The following is a 22,780-nucleotide window of genomic DNA, read 5'->3' as shown; positions in this document are numbered from 1 at the left end:
ATGGCACCTGTTAGGTTCTCTGGATTCATATTTGTTCCCGAATCAGAGTTTTGCGTTTATCGGATAGGTATTTTATTCGAATAAATCTAGAATCAACCACACCACTATTGATTCCATGGAACTTTGACATGAGTATCGAATTTACCTACGTATTATATTCCACGGACAACTTATGTACATATGATACAAAGGACCCGTGATACATATATATTATCAGTTATCATAGAATACTATAAAAAAAACAGTGGTTTAAGTAGTAGTAAAAGTAGTTTGGATCGTACAAAATCTACAGACGATGTTGTATATATTATATTGAAGGCACACTGCAGCTGTAATTCGATATAATCGATTTATGGTGACTACGATTTAAAGCAGAAAAACGTTTTTATTATTCAAATATATGCTTCTACCTCAATGACATTTTTCATTATTCGTTATTCATTTTGCATTTCGCACTTCTTTATTTAATTAAATACGCTTAAACAATTCATACGCGTACATTGAATCTGTTTGTCGCCCTACTGCCTCTGAGGTTATTTCTCCTCTTTATTGCTTATTGCGACGAATACATAACCTATGTACTGCTACTTACTTCTATTTCTATGATACATTGCAAATACATTTATTGGTCTGCGATGTATATTATACACATAAAAGTACCTTTACTACAAAATCTAAAACGAACGAATAAACCAAAACATGACATTTTTATTTGTTTGAATCAGTCTACTGAAAATTTATGAACAAAAAATATATACGTACGGCAAATTCGTATACTTTTTTACAAGCTACGAGCGCATTATCTCGTCTACACCAATACAATATTTCATAACGTAAATGGCTCTATTGGTCAGTATGACTAAACTCGGTATTTTAAAATGTCTCATAATATGGACATTGGACCTACCTATTTGTAGTTTATATTATTAAGATGACGCACCCGCTATTTAAGGGGTTGAATATAGGCAATATTAAGGATGGTTTAAGAATAATTAAAATGTTTAATCTAAAATATATTTAATTCTAACTATTTTTAAAGTGTTTCCATGAACGATGGTTGTTGCGTATTAATGAAATTATATAGAATAACTGTTTTTGAACCAACGCATTGGTCAAACTTACGAGTAGGTAAGTACATTGTTTATGGTAGATTAACAATTTTTTACACTACATAGAAGGGAACTTCATCTGTGTCGTAAAGTTTTTTTTTTTATTTCAATAGTTTATATCAATAGTTTTTAACTAACAATTAATGAAAAACAAAAAAAAATTAACCTGTACAAATGAGTTGAGCTAGTCTTTAAGTTGATTATAAAAAAAATGAAAATGTAAATACATATATTTTATAAATAGAGGTCATCAAAATGTAACAACACTGGCACCGTGGTACACGACCAATATTAAGATTCCTAGATTTATTTTTATTTTTATTTTTAAGAACCAAGCTATAGTTATATTATTTAATTTTAATGATAGAAAGTGCATTGCGTGGAAGAAAATATACAACATTTTTAGCTAACTTCCAAGCTAACTTCCAAGCCAATTTGAATTCAAGATTTGATTTTTTGATTTTTAGCATATGTACATGCTATTATTATGTAGTAGTACTATCAAAATAGTAAATACTAATAACATTTTGTCCAAACTTGTGTAGGTCTTATTAATTGTGTTCTAATAGGTCCTATAAATAATAATATAACAATAATAATATGGGATGGTTCATTTTAGATAAGAAATATTTTATTTTTATTAATTTTAAGAATAATTTTACTGTACTCATATTATACAATATGTTAACTTACGATATATTACTTACTTTCAGCTATCGTAGTAAATACATTTTTTTTTCGTTATTACAAGACAAAAACAGTAGGAATAAAATACAATATATTAATAAAGTACCTAAAAACAAATCGTTATGTCATACTTTAAGCCTTTAAGGCACTATGGTGATAAAAATAATGCAATTTATCGATATCAAATAAATAGTTATTACTTTTAGACTAGGTATAAGTCTTTAAATAATATTATTTAGTACTAAAGCAATATTGTCCTTTTAATTTTGGACTTTAACTAGACTTTAACGAAATCCTCCTACTGTGGGGCACTTTAATTTATATGATTTATATTTCATAATAATATCTATGAAATTAATAATTATATATCTAGTATAGACGTATAGTTTCAATGATGATTCTGAGTATATTTAAGTACATCATTAAAATGTTAAAAAGAGTTCCAATGATATTAGTGCATACATTTATGATTGGTTTTAAAAAGCGTACAATAATTGGTTTAGAAAAAATATAAAATAATAAAGATAAGAAATGAAACGGTCATGTTTCAAAAAGCATTACCGCGGAATCAATTAAATTGTTTTCTTACATTGAAGATGGTATTAAAAGTACTCAAAATATTCAGGCTGTCAACTAAATTCTTCAAAATGGTCGCTGTTTTTTTTCGTCTGAAAAAGCTCTAACGAGGAGTTTTTTTTATCGAATTATATGTGGCAGACAATAACCTTTCCATCTATTTAGTTATATCAGAATAAAAGACAGAATAACAACGGCCAGTTAGCAATCGACACGTGATATAAGCGAACAAAATAGCAATTGCGTCTACCATCTAATCCATCATTAATAAATAATAATTATACAATAGAAAATAATATTGATTGATGTCCCATTAGAAAAAATATAATACATGAAACACTAAATAAAATTAAAAATCAGCTGATGGTAAAAAATAAATATTTTCAATATGAGTATATGACCATTGCCGAAGTAAATGTACATTAACTCATATTATTATTACTTAATAGCTATGTTAATTATTATAGTGATGTTTTATGCAGGGCTTGCATTTGAAAGAAAGTCAAGTTTTATGTTATTAACAATTAAAACGTTACACAATTTTTGCGTTTATTGTTATTCAGAATTAAAACATTATCCAAGTTTTGCGCTTATCGTTACTTAGAATAGTGTTAATACCTATTAAATTTATTAATAATAACTAATGCGGGCAGGTAAAGGCCCGAATACGGAATACAATATAATCAATTCTAATGTCCATATGCATGAAATAAATATTTCTACGAAACTTATATTATAACTTTTAAATAAATGGATTTTAAATTATTTTGTTTTGCGTTATTTTTTGTTCAATGATATTTTATAAATTACGTTTTGCATTATTTTTTGTTTAATGATTATATAGGTAATATATTTTGTTAATCGTTATGTTTTGTTTTGTGGTATTTAATTATTTTTGACTGTCGCTTTCCGTTATAATTACACTTATAAATTTCAATCGTGTTTTGTCAAATATAACGTTTGCAAGCCCTTGGTCTATGTATATTAACATAAAAATGGCGTAATATTAAATGCATTATTATTTGATTTAAAGTTATTTGTCTAAATTCGTGCATTTTCGCAATTTTAATAACTTTTATCATGAATAAAATATAGATTACAATTTTTTAACCAGTTAACACCATAGGTCACAAGATATTCGTATTTTTATATTATTATTTAATTGTTTGAGACCGTAAAAACATCCATTATGCGCTGTTTGTCCTTTCCTCCTTTTAAATACAATACTGAGGCATTCTGAACATTTTATCGGGGAATTTCAGATATTACTTTAAAGTTTAATAATGATTCATTTAATTATAGTATACAATTGATCCAACTATGTTGACCTAATTATGTCATCTGCAGCGGTATTTTTCACCAATAACGTTTATTGCGACCAAGTAATAATTCCTAATATTTTACAATAATTGTAATATTTCTCAAACTCGTAATATAATTTTACTATGTTGTAATTTTATTTTATTTTTTTGGGTTGTAACAAAGATTCTATTATGATATTATAACTGTAATGTGTAAGTAGATACTAATAGTATAATTTTGCTGTCCCCAAAACTATATTATCATCTAATTATTTTCTTTAGAAATTAAATAAAATATTATTGTTTGATTTTAATTTTTTATTAACATCGAAAAATATGCTAAAAGTGATGAAATCAGTAACTATAACGTGGTGAATATTACCAACATAAAAACGTGAAAAGTTTTGCAGTGCTCAAATTTTGGTCAGATTCTTTGCGTACTTCCGAAATGTTAATATCTAATTTGTTTACGGCTGCTTACCGGTAAACATCGAATCGGTGTATAGGTTAGGTTAATAGGTGTGTCAACAATAATCGTTGTGGTACACTGTGTACCATGATATCATGTAAATGGTTGTGCTTTGTGTTATATCTCGACATGGATTTAAACTTTAAAATGATCGTCCAGATCGTCTTTTGTATTCTGGAATCATATCGTTTCTGACCATTTGAAAGTGGCGATATTATTACTGCGTGTTAATGACAAAGATAATGAGTTCATGCGCTCGAAACTTCGAGGCAGCCGAAGAGTTATTTTGTGCGTTTTCATTTTTTCCTAGGATTTCCACATACATTGGGGACTACTCTACACGGGTTTTTCATTCGTTTTTTTTTTTTTTTTTTTTAATAAAACAAATATACCTTCTCTGTTTGGTAAGGAAGAAAAAAATACCCAAACAGAAATTTGTTCTCGTGGGAATATTTTTGTCATCTTTGAGAAAAAATAAATTAGAAAAATGCCATTACGGTATTTTTTTAAAGCTATAAAGTACCTGCAATACATAACTAAAAATGTATATAATATGTATTTATATTATTTATTTTTTTTAATAATTCATATAAATGACCAGGAAAATTACCTCTAACACGTGCCCTTTTATTTATTTATTTTAAAATATAACATTAAGTTCTTAAATGAAAATTTTAAATTGATTCAACCCAATTTCATACTTATAATAAATTGGTTTTTTATTCACTTTGATAACAATTTTTGCTAGGAAAAAATATATAGTAAACTAATTAAGTTCTATTTGAGTAGGTATTAACTTATATATTATTATGTATTGTAAACATTATTTTTGTATACTTACAAAGTTCACAATTTTAATTTAAAATAATGTATTCAAATTTTTAATTAGTCACCATTATATTAAGTTTATTCGGAGTTCCATCCAGTTTCATGTAAAATATTATTTTCTGACTTATAGATCATTTATATTCTTGGACTAAACTTTTTATTTTGAAACTTCACTTAGGTCACCGATTTTGATAAAAATGTATGACTCCACAGCGCAAATTGTACCAAAGAGCATCAGACCATAAGTAGGTATGAGTTTATGACAATATGGAATAAAAATTTAAATGTAAGTCATATTATAATGCAAAAAAAAAAAACACTTTATTTCAGTCAGTTTTAGTAGTCCATCCAAGAATTAATCAAGGTGGTTGGTGGTTTCGTACTTGAACTTTTAAACATACCCAGAGAACTAAAAATTCAAAAGTCGTCGAAAAATACAAGATGTGCCTGCAGAGCAGAGGTTGTAGAGAGGGTAGTAGGTATCAGCTGTTAAATATCAGAGTAAGGAAAAAATCGTGTTCGTACCGTTTTTCCGTCATTCTTCGATAATATTTCCTTACATATTTATCGACAATTTTAAATCCACTGAAAATTGTATTTTTACTGGCAAATAAAATAACTCAAACTCGCGAATTTCAAACCATTTTAACGACATTATATTATAAATGGCTAATTATATAACCACTAATTTTCTCGCTTAACTCAGAATCAAAAATATAATATGACATCCGGTTTACTTATATTAATAAAGATGTAATTGTGTGTAAATAATACAACGCCAAAATCTCTGTAAACCACTTATGCTTAAGCGCTCCATTAAAATGAAAAAATTGTGAACCTGAACAAAATTCGCAATAAAGAAAATTTATCATATTTAAATATTTAATTTATTATTAGAATATTATAACAAACTTTTAAATAACTTTTAGTGATATATAGATAGTATTAATATGTATTAAGCATATGATAATATCATTTCATAAGTCATAGCTTATGACTTACCTATAAATTATATATAGATTTGGTAGGTACTATTTCCATGCATGGCACTTCAAATAAATAAAACCAAATCGGTTCTTTAATGAAATATTATTTTTGCAGAATAGTCTGGTTGTTGCATAGATTCCTGCATCACCTTTGCTGTGATCGATGAAAGCAGAGGCGTGACAAAAAATAGTATGTGTGGTTCGTGCGGGAAGGCAATTTCAGTCTTGGTTGAAAATATGCGGCCCGCGACTGAAATAGCTCACTATCCGCCCTTGCCACACTATGTATTATTATTAATATTATTACATTGTAACTTTGTAACTAATTAATGGCTCTTACATCGAAGCTGTGATAAAAAAGAATAAATAGGTAAATAATACCCAGCCAGTAATATTTTGTTTAAAAATATTATTATAAAATTATACCTACTAATATTATTCGTAATTATTAATACTACTTTTTTTTTTAAATTCAAACTTAAAACGTTTATGATCAATGTCCATACAACAAATATTTCAACTAGTCAAAATTGCGTTTTGACAAATTTCTTCAATAAAATATTCAACTATAATACAAAACAAAATATAAGTGATTAAAATCCAGAAAAAGTGCTACCAACAACATCGGGTTTATTACTTCGCTGTCAACGTTATTTCTCATAATTTCATTGTATAGCTTAAGAAGTAAGTTCCTACGATTATAATATTATGATGTATAGGAACATCAAACACGAAGACATCATAATTTACAAGCAGTAGAAAATGATGCTAAAAAAAATAATTTAATAATTTAATTGTAAACGTATATGCCGTGGTGACGATTAGGAGCCGTACCGTAATAAATATAGCAACAATTTAAAATTTATAAACTATAAGATACTTGTGGGTTTGATTTATTATACAAGAAAAAAATAAATTCAACAGACTGTTAGAAACGAGGTGGTAGCCCATACTTATTGTGCTTATAAATCGGTAATCCCTGACACGTCTTAAAACAACGACGAAGCGCTTTCCAAAGGTTTGGTATTGATTTATGATTTTAATTTGTATGTAGGTACATTACCCGTATTGTGTCTTCTTCAAAAAAGCAACACGCCCGGCAAGTTGTTTTACCCGGTCTTGTTCCAACCCGCAACTTTTTATCATAGAGATGCCATAAACTGTCAAAGTTTCCAACCACTGTAGCAAAGTTTCGTCACTGTTAACAAATAAAAATACAAATTGCATTATGGATCAACATAGGTAATAACATATTATAATTTGAAGGAGAGAAACATATTTTGTTCAATAATACTGTAGTTGTGCGTAAGTAAACGATGTATATGACTGTACAAATATACTCTTACGTGGATTATTTCGTACGCATTTGCAAATTTACATAAATTTACATAATTACAATGAGATGTTAGGTAAATAGTGAATATTGGTAGAATGTTATTTTATTGTTGGAAAATTCAAATTATATCATGAAACGGTACACCATACACAGTATATTACACACCCATGGTGTGTCACAGCCTCAATTTAAATAAAAATTCTTTGTTTTTTTGTTTTATACAATACTGATAATTTATTTCTATCAGTGGAGTACGATTGCGAGCAGTGCCGAAATAACGAAGAACATGATTTTGACTCTGCAAATTAGCGCAGTTAGAAGCGACGTACGTCAAAATCAATAATAGTTGACCATGAGTGGTTTTTGAAATTTTGAAAAAATTTGAAACAATTGTATAAAAGTACTTATTATACCTCTTTAGGTATTCAAAAATGCATAACTTAATCAAAAAAGTCACTATTTTACTCTTCACATTAAGATATGAATAAGTAAAAAGGAATTTTTTTACCCATAATATGTTTGTAATTTTGGTAATACTTAAGTTTTTATGCGCTATTAAATACTTTAGAAATACAATTAATACTAGTTTTTTTAAAATATATATTTGTATAGAGATTATATAGAGTATTTATCATCATTATTGTAGAAATATTTTATCTGTACGATAATATTATTGTAAGGATAATAAATTAATACTTGTTATAGCTTTAGTTAAATGTTTAAATATTTAATAATGTACGTTTTTAATCAGTTATTTCACTGATCTTCACGCCAATATATATATTTTAAATAACTATAAGGTGTATACTGTATAGTCTGTAAATGTTTAGATTAGCTACCCATATTAGTACATTATTGAATAAGGAGTAATCGAATTGTAATAAAACGCAATCGAATTAGTAAATGAAATAGTTAGGTTACATCCTATTATTAAATCGCCTATTACTAAATCACCTATTATTATCGTCTGATTCTCTCTTAAGTTGTTTAAGGGAAATTAAAAGAAAAATATGAAAGTTACATCTTTATGGTTGAAAAATTAATAATTTTAAATAATTTATTATTGTAGCGATGACAATAATGATTAAAATGTAGGTATATATTTTCTTTTTACAAAAAAGCACCTGGAATAAAAAAAAATTTGAATAAAAAATTGTTTTAAATATAAGTCACTAGTTGTATACATTGTTTTGGAAAATTATAATACAATATTGAGATTTGGCAATCTTATTGAACCACTGAGTGACTTTGCCAAATTTTATAATATATTTCAATTATTTTAGATTTATTTTAGATTTTTAATTGCATAATATTATGTATATTATACAAATATTTATATCCATTCAGAAAGTAATCAAACAAATGTACTCAAATACTTTACAAGAATGTTATATACTTATATTGACTTAAAAAAAATATTATAATAACAGATAGTTTGCATATTATCTAACTCTTTTTTTTATTTTTAAGACTTTCATTGGTGATGGCGTCTCATTCCATAAAATAGGTGGAAATTAACAACCAGATTCAATGTAAGTCATAGTTATTTGATTCAATTTACTTTGCGCCACCAAAATTGTCCTGAGTGAAAGTAACATTCTTCAATTCAGACAATAGGAAAAACTTTTATTTGGAAACTTTGCATGGAACTAAAAATAATAAAGCACGCGCAATACTTGACCAGGCAAAAATTATATTGTTTTGTTGTATAGGAGTTTGTTATGTTCTTTAATTGTTTTTTCGACTAGTTAATCTAAGGAGACCGTTCCAAATAGGGTGTTTGACGTTGAAATAACCTGCTTGGATGGTTTTTAAGTGGGTGTCCAATAATGTATTTAAGTTTGTTTAAAAAAGTGGCTATGAAGGACTTCTGTATATAGGGGAGAGTTTGGTTTCTTCATTCTCGAGTTTGATGTGAATTGAGGTATTTTTCTAACGAGGCTGTGTACATTTTTTTTTGATAGTGAATACATTTTTTGTAAATGTTTCTGAAGTTGGTCATGTGGGTGTCATTACAATTGATGCACTTTGGGTCTTCCTCTAGAGTTTTCTTTCAACCTTTAGTCTTGTGAAGCCCAACACATTTTACGTGCCATGGTTGAATGGCCAAACAGTTGGAAGTTATGCAGGGCTGAATGATTTATAACTTTGACTTTGATATCTGTGTAGAGCAATGAATGGAGGTTGAAGTTACCTTTGTTGTCTGGAATACCAAGCAACATCATGTGTTTTAGTTTTTTTTGTAAAGCCTAAGCTTTAAATTCTAACGATACCTCAACGTCGGGAATATCTCCATTGAGACACTTGACTACTAATTTTAATGTTCTATTCTCGAGTGAGTTGAAAGTATGTAAAACAGTATTTGTCTAAATATTACTGAACTAAGCGGAATAAATCAATATTGAAAAAATCTCATTTTCATGGACTCTGGGCGAAAAGATTTGGCTAGTATAGCATTTTCAGTAATAGTTGAGAGTAGGTTGCCATAGATTTTTCTCAAAGATACTCCTTAGACATTTATTGGTAAATGTGGTTCCCATTGGTGGAGGTGGTGGTGAATTTGAGTAGGTTCTGGTGTTGATTGTACCACTTGAGCTGCTGGACGTTATGAACGAAGAACTGGAACTTGTCAAAGAAGGAGGGAGTTTTGTATCTTCATTGGTAGCCGTATTTTGGGTAGACGATGACTGGTGGGTAGTTAAGGAAGATTCGTGGGATTGATGGCGTTGAGACTTCTTCTTACTCCTCTAATGGTTGGATGAGAAAATTAGTCTTCTTCCACCGTGTTGTTGGTTGCCTTTTTTGGTTTTGTTGCTGATAAAGGAATGCGGGCCACTTGTAGTTGGTCACTAAAGCCGATAGACTAGTGTCGTACAAGTCTGCACTGATGGGTTTGGCTAGGTTATAGTTGAGGGAGGAAAGATAACTTCATGGCGCGGAGCAGAGGTGCGTGTGTTTTGCTGAAAACAAGTTTGCGATGACGTATTTTACCAAACCATGAAAGTCTTCCCGGGTGGGTCTCACTACGGTTTGGATAAAGACAAGAAACGACCGTTTCGATAGGTTAGATTGTACAAATTAAATTGTACCTGTGTATATAATCTTTCGATCGTACTACCCCAGGGGTCGGCAGCCTGCAGCTCGTAAGCCACACGTGGTTCTTTCGATCCAAAGTTGCGGCTCTCCAGCTCTATACGTAAAAATGAATTATTTTTTATTAAAAACAATATTTTATTATATAAAAAGTATTGAATATAATTTGTGCTAAAATGTTTATATGTTTTTATATTTATAAATATTATTTAAAGTTTAAAGTTGTTTATTTTAAATCGAAATAAAATATATATAGTACTGTATCAATAGTTTTGACAGTATTTAATACTACAATATTGAAACGAACAATTTTAGTGGCTCTTTAAAAACTGGGAAATTTTGTAAATTGTAACTTTTGGCTCTTTTGTCTCAAAAGGTTGCCGACCTCTGTACTATCCCATTGTTGATTGACCATTCGTTTTATGTATGTCATGTTAACTATGCATTAACTTAGAGGGTCGGCCGATTTATATGTGCCATTTTATATCGGTATGTTTCCATACTATGATGATGAAAATCGCGTGAAATATATACGTGTCCTATTGTAGTTCATCCTGTTTCTATTTGATGAACTATTGAAATTGATCCAATTGTGTATGTATAGTGGCTCTGAAAAGAGCCTTTTTAATGTAGTAGGGGTTTTCTCTGTTACAATCATGACATTTGAAGCTAAAAATCAGTAAACATAATATGTTATATAACTACAATACTACCTACACTAAATAAAATATAATTATGTATCTACATGGTACCTGTAGCAATAATTCAGTTATAATGTATTTTCAAAAAACTAAAAGTTCAATCAAATAATAATCAAATTAAAATTGAAAGTAAAAATAAATATTGGTTCAATGACAAAAAAAGTTATTCTTTACTGTATTACCTATATTCATGCGTGAGTGAGTAATAATGAAACATTTCCTTAACTCGATTTAAAATTCTATTATAAATTTTACATATAGAACAAAATCATTTACAAGTGCTTTAATGCTCTATTTTTCTCTGCTAATTAAAAATTACAACTATTATAACAGTTTTAATAATACATTTAGGAAAAACAAGAGTTTTTCATGATAGATAAAAATTAACAACCACTGCATAATAGCTGCACATTTTATAGTGCAATAACTGTATATTATTTAATTATCAAACCTAATGAAAATAAACTTAATTATAGTTTATTATATATACGTTTTTCTTTAATTACTTAATTAACCTCACCTAACCTACCCAGTATTTAACAAGGAGTAACCGAGTAACCAATCTCTACAAAAATAATTAAATATTCATAAATTATACATAATATCTTTTAATCTCACCTACGGTGACCTAGTATGGAGCTCAAACTTATTACGACGTGATTGGAGCTGAATAGAGGCGGTTCTATACAGAAAATTACTGGTATACAATGGTTTGTTAATAACATAATTTTAAGGAGATCAACAAAAGTAGACTATCCGTAACCACATTTCAAAAGCTTCAATGAATTTTTTCAACAAATCATAATATTCTAGACACTCAAATATACAGTCCCTTGGAACTGTGGTGGTATAGGAAAACTAAGAACAAAAAAATTAAATTAGAAAAATGTTAAATCCACTTAACAATTCCAATATCTAATAAATATCCATTAAATAACTTCTACTACAAGCAGTGATATTACCTAAAACTTGTGAAAATGGAAAAATTTATCTCCCATCATAGAAGAAATGAAAATGAAAATCAGACCAATAACGTCAACTTACTCCTTCAAACCAGAAAAAGCTCTTGAGACTAACCAGTCTAAACAAAGGGACTAGCCAAACATCCAGATACGACGATGGAGATCAGTACCACCGATGATAGACAAGCTAAGCTTCATAGATGAATATATATGCGCCGCTGACGACAAGGCTGATGAAGCAACTGCAGATTGAGCACCTTACTGCTGACGACGACTGTACCACAGATAGGTATCCTACCTTTGGTTGTCGGTTGCCTAACCAGCCACTGATCCACCACACAAGCGCCATGTTAGATCGCTGGCGTATACCATAGCGATTGACGGCTGACTTACAGCGATTGTGTACCAGTGGTTGCATACTCAGCCACTTGTATATTACGCGGACTTTCAGTTCAACTGCTGACACGAGCTTCAGCCTGTAAGTGTGCTCTGTAGTCACGTCACTGTGCTGACCACTGAGGGTGGCTAATTTAGTTAACCAGCAAGGTGATCAACAACGACAGTAGATCGAAAACTCGACTTTAGTGGTGAACGAGATCACATTGGGAACCCACATACAAGTCAGGACAGCTCTGGTGAAAAGAAAGTGATGTCATTCCACATATTGTACTAACACAATATATTTAACAAATCATTTCCTATAATATGAATATAAGGACAGGCTCCCGGGATGATCGCCCATGCTAGTGGCCTGCTCAGGTCTCGCTCGCCGTAACCGACACCACAGTTTATTTTTTTTATATATTTTATTGCAAACATAGAAATAAATTAATAGATCTATCTTGGATTTCATAGTAAATTATTTTACGAGGCGGAGTCACACGTTAAATGTGTGCACCGTTTCAAGGATTTATATAATTGTTTTTCAAAATATAAGTGCTTATACGGAACATTGAATTTAAAGGGTTTTAAGATTTTTATTGCCCTGTATAAAGTACCATTTTTTACCAATTGCTAATCAATAGTTAGACTAAATGTCTCCATGTAAGTTTTAAATTCAAGCACTTGGTCTACCAAAAAAGTTATCAACACAAAAAAAATATTATGCACATTTAGACCTCTATAATCTAAAACTTCACGCCAGAATCTTAAATCTTAAAATTAACGGTTTGTATGTTATGTTATGTTTATAAATTGAATTGTTTTATTTTATGTAGGCAATTTTAATAACGGAATATCGGTAAAATATTAAAATGTATATTTGTGCTATCGATTGTATTTATATTAATTATAGATTACGTAATTATAAATAAAATATATTAATGAAGTTAGAAGAAGACAAGTTGGCATTATATTATAAATTAGGTTTCTGCTAATTCAGGTTCTATTTTATATTTTTATACTAATGTCTATTGGGAAATATAATTAATTGAACTTTATAATTGTACCTACGTTCAGTTATTATGCCTCGTTTGAATTTTCATGAATCGTTTATTAATTAGTAACATTTATAAAAATAATTGTAGTATCGTCATATTAAAACAAAAATTATTTTGTCGAGGCACCAAATAAAATAAATTCTCCCATTCAATTTAGTCGTTACTTTTTAATATATAACTAGGGCTATAATTTTTAATATAATATATTGAAAGAATAAAATAATAGAACATAACATTGCAATTTTTTGAGAAAATCCAAATTATTTTAAACTTTTTTTCAGTTGCATGTATTTTGTAAAGCAATAACCTTCTTATAAAAATAAAACCATGCTAGAGACTATAGGCATAATAAAAATATAGACAAATTAAATATATACACATTCAATTGTTATTTATTATCGAACATAATAGCTGAGTGACTTGCTATTTACTGATATATCTTGTAAGAAGCCTTAATAATAGAACAGTGTACAAAATATGGGGTTTTTTAGATATTAGTTTTTATTATATTATTATTTTGTATAATATTAATGGTGTATTTTTTGATTTTATCAACCCATAACTCCGATGCCTGTAAGTAGGATGTTAGTAGTTTTTAATTATCTGTGTACATTTTTTGAGTATTTCTTTATCAATACGTAAATTATGATTTTGATATAGTTGAATTATTTTGTTTGTGTTTTTCGGCAATTAGAAAATATAAATATATTTATACATAATACTGCAGTGAATATTTTTAGAAATTAATAATTAATTAAAGAAATACGCGTAGCTAAACTAAACAATTTCTTACTTTCCATAATATATTTTTGTTATGTAAATATAATTAAAACTATTTGGTTATATTACGATAATGATCACATTAGCTTAACAGTTACTATTGGCATTAAAAATAACCTGCAACATACCTATTATAACACACAATCTATTCGAAATGTATACATTTTATTGTACGCATAAAATGTATTTATTAAAAAAAACAATCACCATTTTATTATTATGATTTAGGGGTTCATTATTATTTTTCGTAATAATTAGTAATATTAAATTGGCGATAAATTTTAAAATTATATCGATATTACAATTTAATACAATTATTATTGTATTGAATTTATCAAGTAGGTACCAATTGAATTTTCAAATACCTTTTATTAGAATTGTCATTCAAATATTCAATGGCCAATTTACCTTGATGTCTGTGATTTATTTTACGTTCCTATATTGTATTTTCTATACCATTTACATTTTAAATTGTTACAATAAATTTAATATTAAGATATTTTTAAATCTACGTTTAAATGAATTTAATAAATTAAAATTGATTTTGCATAGTGTTTTTTAAAAGGTATGATATGGACAGTTCTAGATAGGTGAATAAATAATTTAGATAGTGATAGATACGACCTTTTGATTACGTCCTCATATTTAAATGACCGGAATATAGCTGAAAACGATTCCGCAGTCCATTTGACTTGCTGATTTTCGTGGCGTTCTTGACCCTCATTAAAATTTCTCTCTAGTAGCCATTGTAAGTCGTAAGTACTCTCGTGGCTGTCATCCCATTTCACATAGAGCTTATCATTGCTTACAATCTGAAAAGAGAAACAATGTACATAATATTTCTATTTTACACCGTATCAAATTAAGAAAACTAAATTAATATTTATTTGGTATTTACTATAATATGTTTAATAATCATGTGCAACATGAATAACCCTTTAGTATATTAAGGGCATCGAAGCCGGTGCGTTTCTAGTAAAAAAACATGTTTTACAGGAAAAACTCTCACGCCCCGTAGAATAGTAGTAATATTCGTTAATTTTCTTTTTATTTAAAAGTAGAGAACATTTTACAGGTCAGATCAAAAGCTTATTTTCAAAATTATAATATTATGAAAGCTAAAATATGAATTTGAATAATATACATAATATTTGTTATTTTTCTATCGTAAAAGTAAAATTAAAATTCGGGCTTTTATCCGACCTGAAAAAAGTTCTCATATTTTAGATAAAAATAAAGAGTCTTTTTTGTCAAGTCATTTTTATAGATATATACTCTGTATCAACCCCCTCCTCACCCCCCCCCCCCCCCCCCCCCCAAAAAAAAAAATAGGTACCAAGCAGTAGATTACAGGGAGAGTCTTATAATTTAAGGTAACAATTGAAATATAAAATAGAATTTTGAAAAATTGGAAAGACCGGCAGCGCACACTTAAAGAGATAAATTACGGGGATAAAAACACAAGGTGCATGTATATAGCCGAAAAACATAGATACTAACAAAATATGGTATTGTAAAGCATAATATTATTATTTTGAAAAAAAATAGTTTAAGTACTCGTATTATGGACTGAAAAAGTTACTTTAAAGCAAACTTATCTGTCTAACGTTATGCAATTATCTATTTAGTTGTAGTCCAGTTAGGTTGTGCGTATGTTACTTTACGTTTTATATAAATCATTTTATTCCCTCGTGTCTGCAGTGCTAAAAGTAGATACCGTCGAATACTGCAAAGGCAACTGAATATATTATACACAGTACTTGTGACGTTTTAATTGGAAGAGACTTCGCAATGAGTAAACCTTTCAGATAAAAATCTACTTCCTTCGTTATTTAATTATTGATTATGTCAAAAAGCGTAGCGAAAAACATACATATGTTACACGTATACATATATAAATAGACGTCGTTTCTGGAAAACTCTTACCAGTTTCATTTTAAAAACACTAAAAGATCTAAGTTAAAAAAAAAAACTAAGTGGATTTTTTCTTTTATATTCTATTTCATAATAATAGTTTGGTGTTATTTATTTTTCATTAATTAATTGTTTATCAGTTGTAGGTACGTATAAAGTTATAGTAACTATAATATAACTGAGGGGCGTAATTAAGAGGGGATGAGGGGGATAGATCCCCCCAGAGCCTACGCCACTGATATAACTACCTATAAATTATAACGTTTTCAATTTTTATAGCTAAGGATTGAAAATGTAATACATGTTTTCTCATACATTTGATCTACAAAAAAATTAATTTAAAAAATAAAATGAACACATTTTTTACATACATTTCAAGTTCAAATATTGTTGAAATCGGATATTTAAACGAAACATAGCGTTGTTAGCTATTTTGTTCTAATTCAAAACATATAATTAGTCGTAGGGACTTGAAACTCTTTGTTAATGCGTGTGTATATGTAATATTTACTATACTTGCTCAATGAAATTTAAAAAATATTCATACGAATATAAAGCTATATTTATATCACGAACCTATTAACACCATCGTCAGGTAATGTTATTGGTCATTCCAATCATTCACTTTTTTTATCGGTATCCTTAACGATTCTCGACTGTTTCTAACGTTTTTTACATGATGTGTTTTTATTAGTGATTTCTTATACATAAATACTTATATACATATTAAACATTATACCCTTGCACTGCGGTGGACGTGTAACGCTAGCACATTACGGTCTTGAGTCGTGGCTTTTACGGTTCAAAGATAATAGTATAATCAAATTATTTTTTGTTTCTTACGTAATTGAAAATATAAATCAGATACCAACTGCTGTTCTTACCTGTATTTCAAAATTGCCTGGTTTGCAATTTACTCACTGAGACTAACGCCGCTCTTGTATTTAAATATTATAATTAAACCATTGGAATAATTTAAACTGCAACACCAACGATACCAGATTATCGTATTTTCGCTAATATTACCATACTTGTTCCTCCAATCGACGTACAAACATTAGTATTTTTAATAGTACTTAATCGATTCGAATATCGTAGTTTTTTGGAACCGACATTTACCATCCGTATACACCAAAATACAAATTAATGTTTAATTATGATTTATACACTGATATTTAAGAGAAACCAAACACAAATACCGCGGTGAATCATGAAATATAGGTAGGTAACTGAATTTAACCCTAAATTATGTTTGTTAGTAATTAGAAGAAGGGTGAATGCTAATTATATCCCAGATGAGCTAATGTAAGTTGTGATCTATGTATATTTTTAAATTATAATTTATCGGTGTGCTAATTAACTGTAATAGCAAACTAATAATAAACATATTTTACATTTATTTACTAATTACGTACTATAATTTGTATTTATTAAGTAAATCGATTAATTGCATTTATCGTGGGTTAGTCAAAAATAAAAACTATCGATTAAATTCATAAAAGAGATTTATTTTCATATAGTACTTACATTTTATACGATGCCGTTAAAAGAGGTTTTAGGTTCACGGATTCTTGCAGTATCATAACTGGTAAATAAATTCACTCAAGCTATCAGTAAAAAAGCGGAATCCTTCAATTCTTGGTATTTCAAACTATTTTAACTTCATCACATAAACGTGATTATCTCCTATCTCAGTAACTAGTTATTGTTGCGAGAAAGTCGATACCTTCTAAATTATTTAAACCAATAAAAAACTAAAAAGCATTACTCGTCTTATACAAATATATACTTATAATATACTCTAAATAAATTTACTTTCGATTGAAAAATACACTCATACTATAACTAAAACAAAATTCTAAAGCAGACGAAAGTAAAAGAAAAGAAGTCAACGAAAGTTAAACCAATAAACTCCTGGCTTTGCACAAAATCTGAAAATTGTAAATTCTATCAACATTAAAAATTTATAGCTAGCCTGTTGTTTCGTGAACATAATATATGGATGGTATTTGTATTAGATCACATTTTAACGGAGTTTAATTATATTTAAAAAATGTATTTAAAAGATGTTATAACATGCCATGAGTCATATCATGGTCTTTCAAACTAGCTGGTATTTTTATTTTTATAATAGTTCCTTAAATATTATTTAAACATTTCTTAGGGTGGGGAAAATTCTTCAATGGTCAATATGTATAATTGTAATAAAAATTAATACTTATATTAAAAAATCCACTCGCAATACTTATAACAAACCAATTACATTTTTAATTGAATTATAAGATACAAAAAAGTAATACCTAATATAAATATTATAATTTATAAGCCTTTACATAAACCTAAAACTAATAGTTTAACTGATTTTCCAAACAAGAATGTTTTGTTAAACAAGAAGTACTTTTTTAATGACAATTATGAAATATATATATTATTAGGTAACTGTTTAGTTTTACCATGAACTTTATAATATTATATACTACGTTTTTTTTTTAATTTATGCATTTATTCATAACATAAATAAAAATGTAATACTCTATTTTTTGTTTAAAAATCATTAATATCAAAATGAGAAGAAAAATATTGGTGATAATAATATTAAAGTGCATAAGTAATCATACATAATTATTATAATTTATACATATCATATAAAAATATAAAATGAATATACTCAGAAATATTTTCCCTGTTTTTATTCATGTATATGTAATATGTATAATTATCGTTATATTCCTCAATTCAAAAATAATTTCTTATTTGAAAAATGAGTCTTAATGTTGAACGTCATCCAGATCATTCCCAAATTTAATATTTTTTTTTTTTTTGACAAAACTTTTGAAATTTAACATTTAACATTTATTGTTGGATATTATTATTATTACCATTATATTTTAATCTAATTAGAATATACCAATTTTGTATACTTGGTAAATTATACCCATAATCATATCTAGTTATATGTACATATATAATAATAAATAAAACTAAATACTTATAACAGCAAAAAATAAACAATAAGCAATTAAGCTCTTAACAGATATCTATTATAATCGCGGTGTCAATCAGCTGTTAAAGTGTCGGTTTTATAATATTTTTTTCCGCGGATGTTCCTTAAAAATGACAATGATTTACAATTACGGGCTTTGGGCCGCTGCCTACCATTCTAACCGTACGAAAATTGGCCGGTGTCATAGTATTCTATTACCCTTAATAATTTTAACCTTCCCCGGTAAATATATCCTAGGTTATAGTTACCGGGGGTAAATACGTATATCGGTGCAACACGATTGCGCACTTTTTACTTTCTTACCTGAAAAAAACACTGTCTGATTAATACATTTCCATCATTTAATTAAAATAACTATCATCAGTCTCATTCAGGGGCATCATTGGAGCGGGGTACACCTACCTGAAACGGGTATATGTAAACTCTACCAGTTTTATTATGAATATTATATTATATCAATTGTATGTTCTTAGTCGTTAGAGAACTTTTAATTTTTGGCTTCATTTTCATATATTTTGTGTAAAATGTATTATTTACTTATAACTATTATATTTTAATGTGGACGATTATTAATCAATATTATGAAAATCATGAATATTATATTATAATATCAATTTTATACTCTTATCCGTTAGATAATTTTTAATTTCATTTATATTTGGCTTCTATAACTATTATATTTTAATGCGGACGACTACTAATTATTATTATTATTATTTTTTTATTTTATAATAATAATTATATTAATTTTATACTATTAATTGATTTTCTTCACTGGCGGAGTTTACATGACCTCAAATTTACCTGATTTTTTCAGTGGCGGAGTTTACATAATCCCAATTTTACCTGTTTTTTTTTACTGGTGGAGCTTACAGTAAAAAAAGGTACTTGTGGCGGAGTCTACATGCGCCCACTAGTAGATTTTTACCTTATCGGTAATAATTATTGCCTAGTATATATTTGGGGGTTTCCGTTTTCCGCCAAAATGACCCTCGCCCGTTATCACCATCATGGCCGTTTTCCGCCAAAGATTATATTCCGATTTCTGCCAAAAAATATTATTAAAGTATTTAATATATTTTTTGGGAACCCCTGAACTAAATCCATTAAATAGTAATGATTACGATATTATTATTATTTCATCTCAGCGCTATCCGCTATCAGCCGTTCGCTGTCAGTCTGCACCTGTCAGTTGATACCACGGTGTCAAAAAAAAATTTCAGAAAATTTAAGTGATAACTAGTAACCGCAGTCATGTTATGCTAGTATATAAACATTTTAAATTTACACGTGCGTACACGTCAAAATACGGTATTACTCGGTGGAGGTGCTACGAGAAACAGTGTGGTGCTAAACTTTTTACAAAAAATAATAATTATAATTACGTACTGGTGAAATTTGAAGGTAGTCATACACCAGATCATAGTACTATTGATAGACGTCTAATTGACAGACAAATTATTAATTCAGCCTGTAAGCGTAAAACGGTAGAAGATGTAAGTATGAGACCCAAAAAAATTATTTTATGGGAAATTGCACAAAGTTCATGTACTATTATTTCCGTTAATGACGTAGATCGTGTACGAAAAAATATGTTCGAAAGTCGACGAAAAAATCTTCCAGCTAATCCAACTTCTATACAATCTGTACACGACTCATTACGAGAAATGAACATTTTGGCGATGCAAGGTGAACCGTTTTTATTATTAAACGATGATTTTAAAAATGTTTTCATTTTTTCATGTGCAAAAAATTTAAATTTTTTATGTGATGTCCCAACTATATATATGGATGGCACTTTCCAATAGAGTGCTAGATTTTTTACTCAAATGTATACAATTCATGGGTACAAAAATGAGCACTATGTACCACTTATATTTTGTTTGCTGCCTGACAAAAAAAACAGAGACTTACATTCATATATTAAATAAATTATCTGTATTGTGTGATAACATGGGTCGTCTTTTTTTACCAACTAATATAACTAGTGATTTCGAAAAAGCTATACTAAATGCAATTGATGAAGTTTGGCCTGGGATGAATGTAGTTGGTTGTCGATTTCACTTGACCCAAGCATGGTATCAACAAATTCAATCTCTAGGTCTAGTTACCGAGTACAAGAATATGTGTAATATTGGTATGTGGCTAAGGCATACCTTTGGTTTATTATTTTTAAGTCCCAATGAAGTAATGAGTTGTTTTATGGAAGATTTTATGCCACAGTGTCCATCTGATAATCGTGTTCTAGCCGCTAGCGTATTCACAATATTTATTGAACAATTACATCTCAAATACAAGTACGCCCCCCCCCCCCAAATTATGGGCAGAAGCAACTTCTTCATTAACAAGAACCACGAATGCGTGTGAATCATTTCATTCCGACTTCAATCAATCTTTTTATAAAAACTCGCCTTCAATATTTACGTGGGTTCAGAATTTGATTGATGAGGTACAGACCAGTGTATATTGTAAAATTTCAAGTGTGAATCAACTAAAAACTCCACGAAAAATAATTCAGTTAAGACAATTAAAAAATGAAAAATACATTCAAAAATACATATATGGGCATTTAACTAGGTTCGAGTTTGACAAAAAAGTCTCTTTTTCGTACAGTAAATATTCAAAATTATGTTAATAATCAAAAATATTTTATACTTTTACTTATACTGTTTTTACACACAATTTGTTGTAATTTTAATTTTTATAATAATGTATTATTGGGACGATAAACTTAATATATCGTATAATATATACTATACATATCGTTTTAATTTTATTGTATATTATAAAAGCGTGTACGTTGGGAAATACATTGGGTATACCTATATAATAGGTGAATAATAATAGTAAGATAAGATATAGTCATATAGATAATACTTTATGATCAATATGTGTGATACAAGGTTAGCCCATACCGGGCCATACATCAAATTTTGTTCAGGGGCTCTCAAAAAATATGTTAAATACTTTAATAATATTTTTGGCGGAAATCGGAATATAACCTTTGGCGGAAAACGGCCATGGTGATAACGGGCGAGGGTCATTTTGGTGGAAAACGGTTACGCTTACGCCCATATATTTTATACCCACCTAGTATATATTCACCCGGGAGGTATATATTATATCGGTGCAACACGATTGCGCACTTTTTACTTTCTTACATGAAAAAAACACAATACTATTGCCCACTTTTTACCTTTTTATATTTGAGAAAACATAACACGATTGCATATTTTTGACTATATGTATTACGTTATTACCTATTATTAATGTTGGGAAACTTTTTGAACTTAATATTTATAAACTTATTTTAAAACTAACTTAATTTGTTTTTTTTTTTGTTTGACGTGCAATCAATATTTCTAATAGATACCTACGTATTAAATTATTATTTGTATAGTCATTATGACTTATGAGTAAATCTTGTTTCTTTATTTTTGTAGACGAATACCGAAGGCTATTCCTTTTTTTGACGCATAATAATTGTGATGTATTATGTTATAATTATTTATTCTTGTCTATAGGTATTACGTTATTATTAACGTTGGGAAATTTTTTGAATTTTATGAACTTAATTTATGATATAATTTGTTTA

The 22,780-nt window shown here is 28.4% G+C and overlaps 1 protein-coding gene across 1 annotated transcript in view; it reads right to left on the bottom strand.

The window, feature by feature from the left end:
* The window catches only part of LOC132935206 (gamma-butyrobetaine dioxygenase-like), a 43,090-nt gene that overhangs the window by 9,675 nt on the left and 10,635 nt on the right, over window positions 1–22,780 (bottom strand). Inside the window, exons 2-3 of the mRNA XM_061001682.1 lie at window positions 14,892–15,079; window positions 7,020–7,154 (exon numbers count right to left, since the gene is read on the bottom strand). Coding sequence (XP_060857665.1) covers window positions 7,020–7,154; window positions 14,892–15,079 — 323 coding nt within the window. The remainder of the gene's footprint in view (window positions 1–7,019; window positions 7,155–14,891; window positions 15,080–22,780) is intronic.

Source organism: Metopolophium dirhodum, chromosome 1 (assembly GCF_019925205.1).
Source record: "Metopolophium dirhodum isolate CAU chromosome 1, ASM1992520v1, whole genome shotgun sequence".
Classification (NCBI taxonomy): Eukaryota; Metazoa; Arthropoda; class Insecta; order Hemiptera; family Aphididae; genus Metopolophium; species Metopolophium dirhodum.
The sequence above is the reverse complement of the archived record's forward strand: the minus strand, read 5'-3'. Positions and strand labels throughout refer to the sequence as shown.